This window comes from Trachymyrmex cornetzi, unplaced genomic scaffold (assembly GCF_001594075.2).
Source record: "Trachymyrmex cornetzi isolate Tcor2-1 unplaced genomic scaffold, Tcor1.1 scaffold579, whole genome shotgun sequence".
In the NCBI taxonomy this organism is placed as follows: domain Eukaryota; kingdom Metazoa; phylum Arthropoda; class Insecta; order Hymenoptera; family Formicidae; genus Trachymyrmex; species Trachymyrmex cornetzi.
In genome coordinates, this window is record NW_017299892.1 from 237681 (window position 1) to 251380 (window position 13700).

Genomic DNA, 13700 nt, shown 5'->3' on the forward strand with positions numbered 1-13700 from the left:
CACTTTTCGTTTGATAATCACTTAATCACACTGTGACGAGTGTGCGAATCGCGGAAAAAGTGGGAGAACGTAAACGGCAAATAGATATCGAATCGTGATGTAGCATTTATCCGAATGACACTTTTATAAATAACATATGTAATTTTCAAACGATGTTACATACAGAAATCTGCAATTTTGTGACCTGCAATCACGATTCACTAATTTCATTGCGCAAAAGAATCAATGAAAGATTCTTGAGATATTTCAGAGGAAATCAAATATTGTATAACCAAAGAATAAGAGTAAAAAAATGTGTTACAAAATAATTTTTTTTTAATTTGTGTGGGATAATAAAATAATGACTTATTAAAAAATACAATGGGATAGGCAGTGCTAATAATATTTTAGACATTTAAGTGTAATAGATATAAAACACGAAAAAATCATGCTTTAACTAAATATATATATTTTGTAAATTTTTTAAAATAAAAATTACGCAATCTTTTCCATATTTGTACGATGATAATGTATCGAGATCATAAAATAGGATGAGATGATTTGGTGATGATAAATCGATCGCAAATCTTATCGATAACGCTATCATGTACCGGAGGTGTATTTATAAATATTTTGCTAGAAATTCATGTCAGTACAACTACGTCTTATATTGTATAGCAAAAAATTGTGATATAAAAGACACAGACGTTAATTATAAAATCAATGAAAAATGATTTAAAAAATTAATTTATAATTTTTGTAAATTATTTATAAATTCATAAAGTTGTACATCGCAATAACTTGCAAACTTTTTGTGTCTTTCGCTAGGATTATTGATTAAATGTACATACATAATTGCGATGCGTGATTGCGAGATAAATAAATGTGGAACAATTTGTTTAAGTGTCAAGTATTAAATTTCGTAATTTCGCGTTCTCAAGAGAAAAAGAATACTTACTAAATGCCGCTGTATTGGTATGCATGTACTTAAGTATGTACATATAAAAGTGTGTTGACGATTACAGGTCCGGGTGGGAAGGACGTTTCGTCTTTGGAACACGTGTGTTCTTATCAACAGTCATTTTTCTCGTGAGTTACGATAACGGTTTTGCGAAGCGTAATTTCTGTCCGACGGCAGTCTCACGGTCTTCAACGATTTGCCTTCGATATTTTTACAAGTCTCGCAAAACCTGTAATACACACATACAAATTTAAGATGTGCAATCTCTATCAATTAATTTGCAGTCTTTTATTTATATATAATCTGCAAAGTGAAAATTAAGATTTAACTAGAATTATCTGGCAACCAAATTTGATAATAAATTAAATTTAGATAAATATTTGTATTACGTTGCTATTGTATTTAACTTTATATTTTAAAATTACAATTGTATTGTTTCTCATTTCTATTGATTTAAAATAATAATTAGACTAAGTAAGAAATTGTAACTCTAATTAACTTTAAATAATTTGATGTAATGAAATAATGCGATAAAACAATTTTATCTAAAATTTATTGATATAAATAAAATAAATGTCAAATGAATTAAATTAGTTATAATCGATATAATATTATTTTCTCAAAAATTGTCTAAGAGATATCATTAAAGATCTTTATTAAAGATCTTATATTATCGTTTATAAGAGCATGTATTAATTATGTGACTTGTGAGTATATGTATTTGCAATATGTAAGTTCAAGTCGGGTAAGTTTGCCAAGTCTAAACAATCGAGAAGATTACCTCTGTGGAATCGGCGCCATTCGCGCAAATACTAATCGTGACATCTTGTGTATCGATTTCGAACTTGATAGAATATTTAAAAGGCGCCACAACGTGGGTACTTTAAATTATATAATAATAAGTTACTACAATTTCACGTAAAATTTATTAATTTACTGTTTTACTAATTTACGTACAAAGACTATTATGTTTAAAACTATAACACTGTTTTAAATTATTAGGAGTGTGATTTAGTTTTGAGGGTTTTTCAAAGATATTCCAATCGCGGCTATTATTTCTTAATGTTTTAATATTACTCCATGATATTTAGTCGTATGCTAACAATAGACGCAGCAAACATCGTGTTTATACCATTTAAAAGATGAAGCTAAAAGAACATTTTCGACATGCGTTGTTTTTATTTTTTAATCAGAAGAAAACGGCGGCTGAAGGTCATAGAATTTTAATAGAAACTTACAGTGATGTTGCTCCAACAATTAATAAGACATGTGAATATTGGTTCAGGCGATTTAAAAGTGGTGATTTCAATGTTAATAATAAAGATCGCTCGGGACAACCAAAAAAGCTGGAAAATTCAGATTTGTAAGCATTATTGGGAGAAAATCCAGCACAATTCACTTCAGAACTTGCCAGACAATTGAATGTTGATCGTACAATAGTTATCTAAATGTTTACATGATATGGGAAAGATTTACAAAGAAGGAAAATGGATTTCACATTAATTATCTCTTGTCAAAAAGATGGGGAAAAGTTGCAGAGAATGAAGAAAAATATTTTGATTAAGGTATTCGTTCATTATCTTGTTTAAATAAATCAGTGTTCGTGGAGAAAAAAATCCTCAAAACTAAATCACATCTCTAATACTTAAAAATTTTGTATCATCAAAATGTAACGTATTATATATGTATTACCCCTTGAAAATAAAAATCGGAGCGTAAATCGGATGTAATAGGAGAATAATAGAAGCATAACTTCTAGAAGGCGAAAATTGGAACAATGAAATGTAAAAGCACTTACACTTCTGTTACTCTCCCATTACATTCGACTTACGTTCTGATTTTTATTTTCATCAGGGCCGTTTATATTGCTAATTTCTATCTTTTTCAAATTTCTACGTAAATTAATTTTGTCTCGGCACTATTTAATCAAAATTTTTCATTTTAAAATGAGTTTATACGATAAATCACCGTTGTGTGCTCGATTACATAATATTTTCTTACTCATGCTCGATTATTAAAAATAACAAATGCACGATGCAATCTGTAATCTTCGGTGATTCGCGCCATGTGTCAAAATTTCTTTACTCCTTTCACCTCGTTTCGCGTGACTATAGGGTATCTGTCGAAATTCTGTTTGCAATGTTGAATTTCGTGACTGCAATATGATTCCGATTGCGAAGCCTGAGCTCAAGATACTAGATAAAAATAAATTACACATATCGCGAAGGCCAGGATGCATCACGTGGCTGTTGCTCGGTCGTAAGAAATGATTTATTGAATTATTATGTCTCTCTCTCTTCAAGTTTAGCGTATAAAATATTCTTCATTTTCAGTCAACAAATCGATTAAATATATACATAGTGCAATTTCTCGACATTTATAATACGTTAAAATCTAGTATTTATGTGGTTGCAATCTAAATCATAATTTTATTTAATATCTTCTGTATTTTAATCGGCATTCTTAAAACCACTGAAAGAAAATGTATATGCGCGTCTATTTTCTATATTTTTATTCTTAATATCTATTACACACTAAACGAATGTTTTCCAGTGTCTGCGGTAATCTTTATTGGAATATTTAGCCGCTTGATAAACAATGTGTACCTGCTAATTATTTTGCTTCTGAGTGAGATCATGTTCGGATTGGATAGTTTTGGAGAATGGGAGGACCTGATTTTGTACAAGGATGAAAACAAAGCCGTTGTCGAGAAATCCGTTTGGAGCGATAAACTGTGCTTGGGTAGCTCGGGTCAACTCTCCTTCATGAAACTTACCGACATCCGGTACATTGGGGTCTCTACCAAGATGGGTCTCTTTATTCTGCACAGGAACGGGAAGATGATCACTCTCAGTATGAAAGGCCTAACAAGAAAGGAGATACAAGATTTGAGAAAAGAAATCAATCATTTTTTAAACATGAGCCGGCTCAAATATCTCGATCATTCTCTAGTCGATCCTTCGACCCGATTATTACTTCCTTCTGGTTCCGAGGAATACTTGCAAAACTTACCAAGAACATGTCTACCTGTGTCCAACGAGTTTACTGTCTCGGACAATGTTTTAGGAAGTACATTGGGCAGAACGTGTTACCAAGTGCAGCAGAATTTGAGCTATCCAAGTTTAATGCGTGGAACGCAACTTAACAGTTATCAATTGGCAAACTTGAGAAAAAGTTGTTATACGGGAAACTCGACGCGTTTCAATTACGTCAAGTGTATTAGAAACATTTGCACCATTCCTTCACCTCGCAATTTGTACAAGTTCCATAAAGAATGTAATTAATCAAGTATCACTCGTTTATGTTGCACATGTTCTTGAGAGATTACTCACATTGTATCTCATTCGCGATTTAAGACAAATTTGTGTGTAACAAAGCGAGATTTTATTTATTTTCTGCTGCAATAAATAATTTATTATTAAATAACAATTTGTTTAAAAGCATCGCAGAGAATACTTTAAAACTTATATAAATTCATCACTAGTTATTAATTAGATAACATATCATATTACTATAATAGTTTTACAATGATCATATGTATGTGATCTCTATCGGTTTTTATAACAATTAAATAAATCCTTTTACGTAATATGTGATTTAACAAGTTGTTTACAAGCACGTTCAATATCTGGATATTGATATTGAAATCCTAACTCTGTAACATACTTTGGTACAACTTTTTGTCCCTCCAACATTATCTGAAACGAAAATACCAAGTATTCTATTAACATCAAATTATTACATTTAGTATTAAGCTTGTTAAATATACCTTTGCTCGTTCTTTATTGAATAACATTTTTAAGAAAAAATCTGGAACAGGTATAATCGCGAATCTTTTTAGTGCCGCTGCAAACGCTTGTGTAAACTCCTTGTTTGTTACAAGCTATTAACAGAATGATATATGTACAATTAATTATATTTCAATTAAAGATCAATGTAAAACCTCTTTCATTCATGAAATGTTTATATTACCTGAGGTGCTACTCCATTTAATATACCATGTACATTGTTATTTGTAAGAGCAAATATAAACATGCAAACTAAGTCAGTAATATGTATCCAGGGCATGTATTGATTTCCACTTCCTAGTGGTCCACCGAGTCCCGCCAAGAATGGAAAATAGATGTTCTTGATCATGCCACCCTCTCTTCCTAACACAACTCCAGATCTTATCGTTACTTGTCTAATATTGCTATCTTCTGGTAACTTTGCTGCTTCTTCCCAATCGTGACAAAGTCCTGACAAAATTGAAAAATTAATAATATAAATATATAAAACAATAAAGGATATAAATATATAAATATTATATTACATATAAAAAATAAGATTCTACTTGATAGAAAGTCATATGATTCGCATTTGCTTTCTTCTGTGTATACAGTATCATTGGGTTTGTAATATGCTACTCCTGATATAGTTATGAAAACCGTAGCCTTGGTATTCTGTATAGAGTTTGCCAGAGCCTTCGTCGTTTTCACCCTGCTGTTCCTAACATTCTGCTTGAATCCAGGTGACCATCTTTGCATAGGATCCAGTACATTCTGTCCGGCAAGATTGATGACAGCTGATGTGTTCTCCGGTAGACCATAGTGCTCTAAATCATGCTATAGATACGACTATCATTGGATTGATTCTTACCAACAAGTAAATTCGTTCTTATGCAAATTCTAAAATGCAAATCCATTCTCATGTACCCATGATATTCTGTTTGGTCCCGGCATCCGAGAAATACATGTACAGGAGACACCCGCGAGATTCAGTGATTTTATTAGCTGTGTTCCTATGAAGCCAGTACCACCACCTGAAAATATTATATGATCTTACTCCTATTGACATAACATGATTAATCTTTTGCAATTTATGAAATTGTTGATCAGTTTGTATATAAATATCCTTACCTATCACTATATGCTTAAAACCGTTTAGTTGAGCCATGTTTAGAAACTTAATACACTTTTATGTTAAAAATAAATTTGTAATGTGTGTATGTGTGTGATACACTTTTATTTTAAGCACAAATTTGTAAGACTTTGCAGACAAGACTGAAAGACACAAGAATACAAAATTTACAAAATTATTATAATAGAATTTGTAAGATAATAGACACATCAAGATATATGTCATATGTTTACATAATAGAAAGTAAATTATAGAACATTGTTCCTCTATAATTATTAAATTTGCTATCAGACTGGTAAATATAACAAATAATTATTTCTCATATATTTTTCTCTTGCAACATATTATTCTATGAAACAAAATTTTTTAAAATGCTTTCAAGGGTAATTTTGATAACAATCATAATCAGTCATAATAATTAACAATTCTTCTTCTTCTCTAATTGGTCGCAATTGTTACCGCATCCGGAGCTCGCACACAGACCATACACGGCCAAAAATCTTTGTTTACTTCCAATCCTTCCAGTCTTCCATAGAGCTAAACAAAGCTAGGATACGGTCAACGCGATACTACAATGTTTTAAATTTTTGATTGGTCAAATTTGTAAAATTCTTTTTTCTGATTGGTCCATCAAAGCTGGGTTCGGGGAGACGCTATTAGCGCTATTTGTGTCATTCTATCTTCATCGTCCATTAAATGTGAAACAAGGATAGTATGACACAAATAGCGTTGATAGCGCGCTCCTCGAACGCAGCCAAAGGCATTTGTAACGAAACTTTAATCACAGCCATGATCCAATACTTTTGAGTGACACTCGATTGTTCACGTCGCCAATTGGCCAATTCATTAGAGGTTTTTCTGATTGGTGGTCTAATGCAAAAACTTGGAGCACCGGTCGTTGTGAATAGCCAATCATCTTCGACAATAGATTTGTTTACATTACTTAAAATCCCCAAATATATTTAAAATAACAAAAAAAATTTATTCGCGTTGCTTAAAATCTTTAAAAATCTTTATATTTAAAATGAGATAACTATATATCTGGATCTGGACGTTTAAAAGAGAGAAAGCGAAGGTGCTAAGTGCAAAAAGTGCAAGCGACGCGAACAGGAGATTAATTGGTATCTTGAAATGAGATGACAATTACAAAAGTGAAAAAATTTATTAGAATATTAATGATTTTATTGGTCAACACCTGATAAATTCGTTTGTATATTTTTATTTTATAATTTTCACCTCATTTCAAAATACACAATCAACCCTCTCGGAGCAAAGGGAGCAAAGGATGCATTCTCTTCTGTTCGTAGACAAGTCTCGAGTCTCGAGAAGATCATACCCCATGACTGAGTCCAGTAGTCACCGCAGAAAATCCATTATGGTGTCCGTCGTTCAGCAGTTTATTACGGATGTCCGCATTTCGGAATAGAATCACAATCTGACAACCGCGTGGCTAGCGGTAATTATGAAAATTCGATTGAAAGCTCGACGCCGCATGTGAAGACTCTGATGCCACTGTGTCTCGTGCACGATCGACAGCCGTGAAGGGATCAGTGCTTCGAGGATAGAGCGGCCGTGATCCTCCCGTTTGTCCTCTTCTTCGGCGCGGAAAGAGAATTTTGAGAGACAAGAGAAGCAGCGAAAATTGAAAAATGGATATTGACAAGATGAAGGACGGCGTGGAAGTGAGTGACTCGGAGGCGGCTAGCAAAATCAAGGCGAAGAAACGGGACTCGATAGCGGATGTCACCTTAGATATAAAGTCTCGTCTCAGTTTGGAGACGACAGAGGCTTGCGGAGAACCGCATGTCAATGGGGTAGCTCAAGTGAACGGTATCTGCGACTCTCCTCAAAGAACTGCCGCTGTTACCGATCTCTCCCCACAATCTAAAACAATGGAAACTAGTCATTTAAACCAACATGGTATACAATGCCAGCTTATTCGCCATGTGCAGTATAGATACGATAGACACAAACTCCAGTTTATATACCTATAATAATAAAATAGAACAAATCATCATTCATCTAGTCTTGTAAAAGATCCTGTTGATCTTGCGTGATGGAGACTAGTACATTTTTTCTTGCCAATTGAAGATGTCTAGTCAAGTGCTGCTTTAAAAATATTTCTTTTATTCATCTGAAAATTTTTTAATTATGTAAATTATAACTTAAAGTTGAGAGATTTGTGTTTAAAGAAAATCTTGTTTAATTAGAACATTTTTTTGTATTATACAACTGTGTGTACAATCCTAGGAATGGATGAAAACATCTACTTTTTGTTATGTTACAGAACAAGCAGGAACATTATCCATGGAAAGTAAAGACAACGATATCCAATATGTTAGCTATACAAGTGAATTACAAATGCCTGATATTATGAAATTAATACAGAAGGACCTAAGTGAACCATATTCTATTTACACATATAGATATTTTATTCATAATTGGCCGAAATTGTGCTTCCTGGTATGTACTCTCCAGAAAATCTCTATTTTATGTTATCATTCAAGTTATTATTTAAGTTAATGCATGTGTATTGTTTTTGCAATATTAATAACGATGTTGCAGTTTTCTGTATAATTTGTTATTATGGAGCATTTAAAGGCACTGATATTGTTTCGAAAATTTCATCAATTATCAAAGAATTATAAAAAAAATTACTTCAATTCTTTCAGCTCTTAGGTAGAATTTAAACAAAACTGTTCTTTTGTTTATCAAGGCAATGCATGGTGATGAATGTGTTGGTGCCATTGTCTGCAAATTAGACATCCATAGGAAGGTGATAAAGCGTGGTTATATCGCAATGCTGGCTGTCGATGTGAAATATCGGAAACGGAAGATTGGATCAAATCTAGTGAGACAAGCTATCCAAGCAATGGTGGAGGATGATGCTGACGAGGTGGTTCTGGAGACGGAAATTACTAACAGGCCGGCGCTGCGCTTGTATGAAAATCTTGGATTTGTGCGGGATAAACGATTATTTCGATATTACTTAAATGGCGTGGATGCATTACGACTGAAATTATGGCTCAGGTGAAATTCATCCGCGTGCTTATGTCAATAGGTATTTAAATAATTACAATGTTGAAGAGGTGTAACATCTATACTCTACTACATCAGACAAATGGACGACATTAATGTCAAAGAGATTATATGTTTCTACATGCACAAATGTGTTTTCAGTTGCAATATCATGCAATTTATTCTCTGTACTTTCATAAGAGAATTGGCTTATTTAGTTAGGTTATTTAAATAATAGCGTGGATAAACTTTATATTGCAACAAGATTATTTCTGTTTATCTGAAATATCATTTATTTTTAATAAATTTATGTTTATATTGTGAGATAAATACAATGAAATGATGAATCTCCAACAGCCTATTGACAGTACGTCCACTAAGGACGAAGTATATGTACAGAGTAATTTGTTAATAGTGCCTAACTGTTGCCTGACTAGTTAGTTATTTTGTTATGAATTTGCTGCAATTCCTTTGATATTAATGTCAGTGATCGAAATAGATTTCAATTGCAGCTTGAAGATATAAAATGAGTGATAGCAAGAGACAAAAATCGAGACTGTGAAAAGTACTGAAAATAATCAATGTATTTTGCTGGGGCTCACATTGATAAAGACCACATTTTGAAGCATATTTAAGTTTTCATAACTAATCTGAAAAAAATTAGTTTTATGTTACAATTATGAATTCTTGCATGGAAATTGTTTGAAGAATAAACGTATGCATATACTTTGTCACTAATGGGTATAATTAACAATATATGTTTACTATTTATGTAAGGGAGAATGGAGCTAAGTGGTAAACCTTTTTTCCAATTGCAGTTTTCAAATAATAAAATAAACGATTTTAGTTAAATAATTATTAGCGTTTTATAGATTATAAGACTACAAGATGGCAGTAAAAAATTTTAGTGTTTGCAACTTCATTTCATCCATGTACACAAAAAATGTGATTCGAAAAATGAAATCTCAAAAATTACTTTTGACTTTGAAAACACGTTTGACTACCTAAACATAATAACGAGGCATCTAAACTAACCAAATTTCGTTGTTAAAGAAGATACACGAGATGTAATCTACAATATAAATTGAGAACTCATAAGATATATTATTGCCACTCAAAATTCAAAAATGCCAGCTTAGCCCTGGTGCCCACTTAGTAAATATAAACCCGGACTCCCCTATAATAAATTATTAAAAAATATATATTTTAATTATATCCTGAAACTCCTGAAATTTTTAATATTTCCATGTAAAAAACAATTAAAAAGGTTCATATACATATAACCTACTCGGCCTTGTAAGCAGTTTCGCGGTTTGTTAATTTTTCTCATAAACTGAATTTGTACAATTGATTTGACTATTTTTAATAACCTTTAATGTACATAACTGGGTCATTCGTGTCCTGTATTTCTTTTCTTTGAAATACTAGGTACATCAAGAAATTAGTTGTAACATTTATACATAAACATTTTTTTTAATATACACACATCTTTAGAAATATTTTCTAAAGTATATGTAAGAATCATTTAATAGTTTTTGTAAAAGTGACAAAAGCACAGGACACAAATGACTTATCATGTGTACCAACGGTTAATTGATTGCAAACAAGTGAATTGAAAATATATAGTCTGTAACCTAAAAAGAAAAGAATTAAGGTACATAATTTGTAGAATAATGAAATAATATGTGAGATATAATCAACAAAAGGCCGTCAAATATTTATATAAACTTAAAAAAATTGTCTTTCAATGTTTTTAATGGTTTAGTTTATTTTTTTCAGCGTTTTAATGCGGAATGATTATTGCGTTAATCGATCATCTTATGTGAAAGTTGCTACATCACGTATTGTGCGACAAATTGCTGTATCTTAACGCTACGTCAAGCGTACGATTTTGTCAATGTGAACAGAGTGGCAGAAATGAAGAAAAAAAAGATGAGGAAAAAGAAAAGAGGATAAGAAATAAAAGCCGACCGAGGAATTTTAGGAAAAGTATTTCCGTTCAAAATTATAAAGTGATACACGGAAATATTGATAATATATATGTATATATATATATATAAATATATAAATGTATGTCTATATATATTATATATATATATATATATATTACATTAAACGAATATGGACAAAGAAAAAAAAAAAGAAAAAGAAATTATCGTTTACGAAATTGAAATGTTTGAGGGAGTGCGCCTCACGCGGTGAGGAGTGATACGCGCATTACTGTCTACCTATTATATCTATCTTTGTATAAAATAAATGCGAAGCACAGATCATAATGTAACTATTAAAAAAATGTAAAAATGTTAATAAAAATACATAAATGTTTTTACACGCGTCTCGTTTACGTTGTGTTCGTTTGCTTGCTGCAAAACAGTCGTTTTCAGACTACATTTCCATTACATGTTCCAATTGTTTTCATGTGGATATATATATTTTTATTGAAAAACGGATATTTACTGTTAATATTCTAATGTTATCGCAGTGTGATATTTTTTATTTTTTGCAATAGTTTCTTATTCTAAATATGCAGAATAAAAAATAAATTATTTTTTTTATTTTTTGTGATCTCTAGGTGAATATACACGACTTTCGATGCTGGATCTATTATCTCTGTACGTGTATTTAGTGAAAAAAAGTTCTAATACAGGAATAAAAGATAAATCTAATAATTCGATTTTTTATATCAATTGTCCAATTCAATAAAAGAGCTTTTAATTGATTAATGAAAAAATCGCCGATCGTGTATAATTAATTGCAAACGAGACGTTCCTGATATTCAATAACCAATAGCATCCGGATTATAGCAATAAAAAAATGTCCGAATTGTAGCAATCAATCTGGTTGAATTGACCAATAGACGATATGGACAATCGGATGCCATTACCGGAATGGAACGTGGAATTAGTCCTAGATTTATTAGAGAGGCGCAACCGGCTTAAAGCCTTGTGTCCACGTTGCTAGAAATCGGTCCGAGACCTCGGATGAAGAAAGGATTGACCAATCGCAATGGTCATGTAATCAAATTGTTCAAATGTGATTTGTTAATTTTTTCTCTGTCTGAGATCTCGGACCGATTTCTAGTATCGTGGACATTAGGCTTAAGTCAGTATGACAAAGGTGCTAAGGAGAGTACTAAACATGGCCGACATGCTATGAAACTGCCTTTAAACTATGTCAAACAAGACAAGACATGTAGGATAATGTGAGATAGAATGTATAGGATAAAATGAAATAGAAATATGTCACTAGTACTATAAATGGCTGCCAAGTCACGCAATTGGTCAGATTGCAACAGCGAATCAGAATGCATAACACCGGTTGCGCCTCTCTGATAAATCTAGGACTCTAGTTCAGATTCGCAGTGAAAGTAGTGGAGGGTCTGCCAGCCAATCAAGTTTTGAGCTTATTTGTAGACATCAGTTGATTCGTTCGCGCCGCAATGACCTCAATTTCTGATTGGTCGAAATCACGGGACCTCTGTCATGCGCAATGAGTCACCTTTACTTTCTACACCATCATGCTGCTCTACGTTGCGTTTTTCCCAGACGCAAGTACGCGGCATCTCGTGGCGTCGATTATCGTTTCGTAAGGACTCGTCATTCGTTGAAGTCGTTTACCACCGTTATCATCGTTTTAATTCGCTTTCACAAGATCACGCACGGTAAGTGGAAAAAAAAACGTGCCACCGTAATCGGTGTCTTATCGTCAATGAAAAAGCGATCCGTTTACGAAACTCGCGAAATAACGTACCGCATTTATCTGTTTGTCGACAGAATTCCATATTTTCGTTGTAATTATATCCTAGTATAACCGTCGCGATGCTAAATTATTCTTGGAACGCGCAAGTGTTTTCGTTTCGGCAGTGCGCGGCGAGAGATAAATCCACGCTTTATCTCGATAAATTGTGAATATACCTACTTGTGGATAAAAAAAAAAGCGTCATTCCATCGGTGACCTCCGATATTCTATAATTGCCCTGATTCCACGCGGTATCCATGGGCGACCGGTCCATTTTCGGCGGCATTGTCCGAGGCGGCGGCCATTACGCGAACGTTTTTCCGGCAAAATCGTTCATCTTGGATTGGCATTTTGCGCCGGTAACATATTCGCGTTTACAGTTTAGTATATAACTTGTCGCGTTATTTATGAGAAACGAGTCCTATATTCTCAAGATATAATGTTAATTTAATAAATTTTTACTTCTATCGCTAATTTTTAGCCAGGCTTCCTGTTGTGATTCTTGAACAAGTAAACTCGTTTCTTTGAATAATTTTATCTTAATTAAAATTGAAGTTATAGGTAACTCAATTGAAATTAGTTTGTAAGCATATTGTGATTTTTATATTCTTATATATTTGCTGTTGGATGTTGAACAGTTTGTTATATTTTTATCGATTTTTGCTTGATTGTTGTAATATTTTATATATTTTAATAATAGGCTGTGAATATATATGGAAAATATATTTGAAAGAATTGAAGGAAAGGCTTTATTCATGACAATTTTTTTTATCTGAATGAACTTGATTTCTTAATGCTTGAAATATTTCCCATAATTTGTATTATTGCAAATCTTAATTTTTTCAGCAAACCTACTGAAGTGATCAAGATACAATGGCGGATAATGATGATCTTTTGGATTATGAAGACGAAGAACAAACTGAGCAGGTAGTCGATGGAAGCGGAGATGTTCCATCTAAAAAGGAAGTCAAAGGTACATATGTCTCTATCCACAGCAGTGGATTTAGAGATTTCCTTTTGAAGCCAGAAATTCTTCGTGCTATTGTCGACTGTGGCTTTGAACATCCATCTGAAGGTAAATAATTATTATTTATCTTTATGTATA

General features: G+C 32.5%; 4 protein-coding genes across 8 annotated transcripts in view; 3 read left to right on the top strand and 1 right to left on the bottom strand.

Annotated features, from left to right (window-relative positions):
• Window positions 1-2987: 2987 nt before the first annotated feature.
• LOC108766252 (uncharacterized) lies at window positions 2988-4335 on the top strand. Its single transcript, XM_018515428.1, has 2 exons — window positions 2988-3199; window positions 3494-4335. The coding sequence occupies exons 1-2, from the start codon at window positions 3103-3105 to the stop codon at window positions 4222-4224; spliced, it is 828 nt and encodes a 275-aa protein (XP_018370930.1). The 5' UTR covers window positions 2988-3102; the 3' UTR covers window positions 4225-4335.
• Window positions 4336-4443: 108 nt separating this feature from the next.
• On the bottom strand, window positions 4444-6391 carry LOC108766251 (epimerase family protein SDR39U1). Of its 2 annotated transcripts, none has more exons than XM_018515426.1 (7): window positions 6299-6391; window positions 5839-5982; window positions 5635-5741; window positions 5274-5544; window positions 4913-5178; window positions 4710-4823; window positions 4444-4638 (listed from the first exon to the last, which is right to left on the bottom strand). In XM_018515426.1, exons 2-7 carry the CDS (start codon window positions 5873-5875, stop codon window positions 4522-4524), a joined length of 912 nt encoding a protein of 303 aa, XP_018370928.1. In that variant the 5' UTR covers window positions 5876-5982; window positions 6299-6391; the 3' UTR covers window positions 4444-4521. The 2 variants fall into 2 exon arrangements, with proteins under 2 accessions (XP_018370928.1, XP_018370929.1); XM_018515427.1 differs by having other exon boundaries at window positions 6263-6384.
• An 811-nt stretch (window positions 6392-7202) lies between these two features.
• Window positions 7203-10793, top strand: LOC108766240 (N-alpha-acetyltransferase 30). 2 transcript variants are annotated; one of them, XM_018515406.1, is made up of 4 exons: window positions 7203-7759; window positions 8127-8302; window positions 8556-8869; window positions 10637-10793. In XM_018515406.1, exons 1-4 carry the CDS (start codon window positions 7489-7491, stop codon window positions 10725-10727), a joined length of 852 nt encoding a protein of 283 aa, XP_018370908.1. In that variant the 5' UTR covers window positions 7203-7488; the 3' UTR covers window positions 10728-10793. The 2 variants fall into 2 exon arrangements, with proteins under 2 accessions (XP_018370908.1, XP_018370909.1); XM_018515407.1 differs by having other exon boundaries at window positions 8556-8900; window positions 10637-10713.
• Window positions 10794-12419: 1626 nt separating this feature from the next.
• The window catches only part of Hel25E (ATP-dependent RNA helicase 25E), a 5925-nt gene continuing 4644 nt past the window's right edge, over window positions 12420-13700 (top strand). Inside the window, exons 1-2 of one of the 3 annotated variants that reach the window (XM_018515619.1) lie at window positions 12420-12518; window positions 13442-13670. In XM_018515619.1, coding sequence (XP_018371121.1) covers window positions 13469-13670 — 202 coding nt within the window. In that variant the 5' untranslated portion in view covers window positions 12420-12518; window positions 13442-13468. Of the gene's footprint in view, window positions 12519-12794; window positions 12955-13441; window positions 13671-13700 lie in introns of those variants that run through there. The other 2 variants (XM_018515620.1, XM_018515621.1) reach the window with 2 other exon arrangements.

Excerpts from the sequence above, each read along its gene's own strand:
- LOC108766240 (XM_018515406.1), top strand. The coding sequence starts at position 7,489 with ATGGATATTGACAAGATGAAGGACGGCGTGGAAGTGAGTGACTCGGAG. Across the intron at positions 7,760-8,126 it reads TAGTCATTTAAACCAACATG|AACAAGCAGGAACATTATCC; the intron begins GTATACAATGCC and ends GTTATGTTACAG. Across the intron at positions 8,870-10,636 it reads CGACTGAAATTATGGCTCAG|CGTTTTAATGCGGAATGATT; the intron begins GTGAAATTCATC and ends TATTTTTTTCAG.
- LOC108766252 (XM_018515428.1), top strand. The coding sequence starts at position 3,103 with ATGATTCCGATTGCGAAGCCTGAGCTCAAGATACTAGATAAAAATAAA. Across the intron at positions 3,200-3,493 it reads CACGTGGCTGTTGCTCGGTC|TGTCTGCGGTAATCTTTATT; the intron begins GTAAGAAATGAT and ends AATGTTTTCCAG.
- LOC108766251 (XM_018515426.1), bottom strand. The coding sequence starts at position 5,875 with ATGGCTCAACTAAACGGTTTTAAGCATATAGTGATAG. Across the intron at positions 5,545-5,634 it reads GACCAAACAGAATATCATGG|CATGATTTAGAGCACTATGG; the intron begins GTACATGAGAAT and ends TCGTATCTATAG. Across the intron at positions 4,639-4,709 it reads TCAATAAAGAACGAGCAAAG|ATAATGTTGGAGGGACAAAA; the intron begins GTATATTTAACA and ends TTTTCGTTTCAG.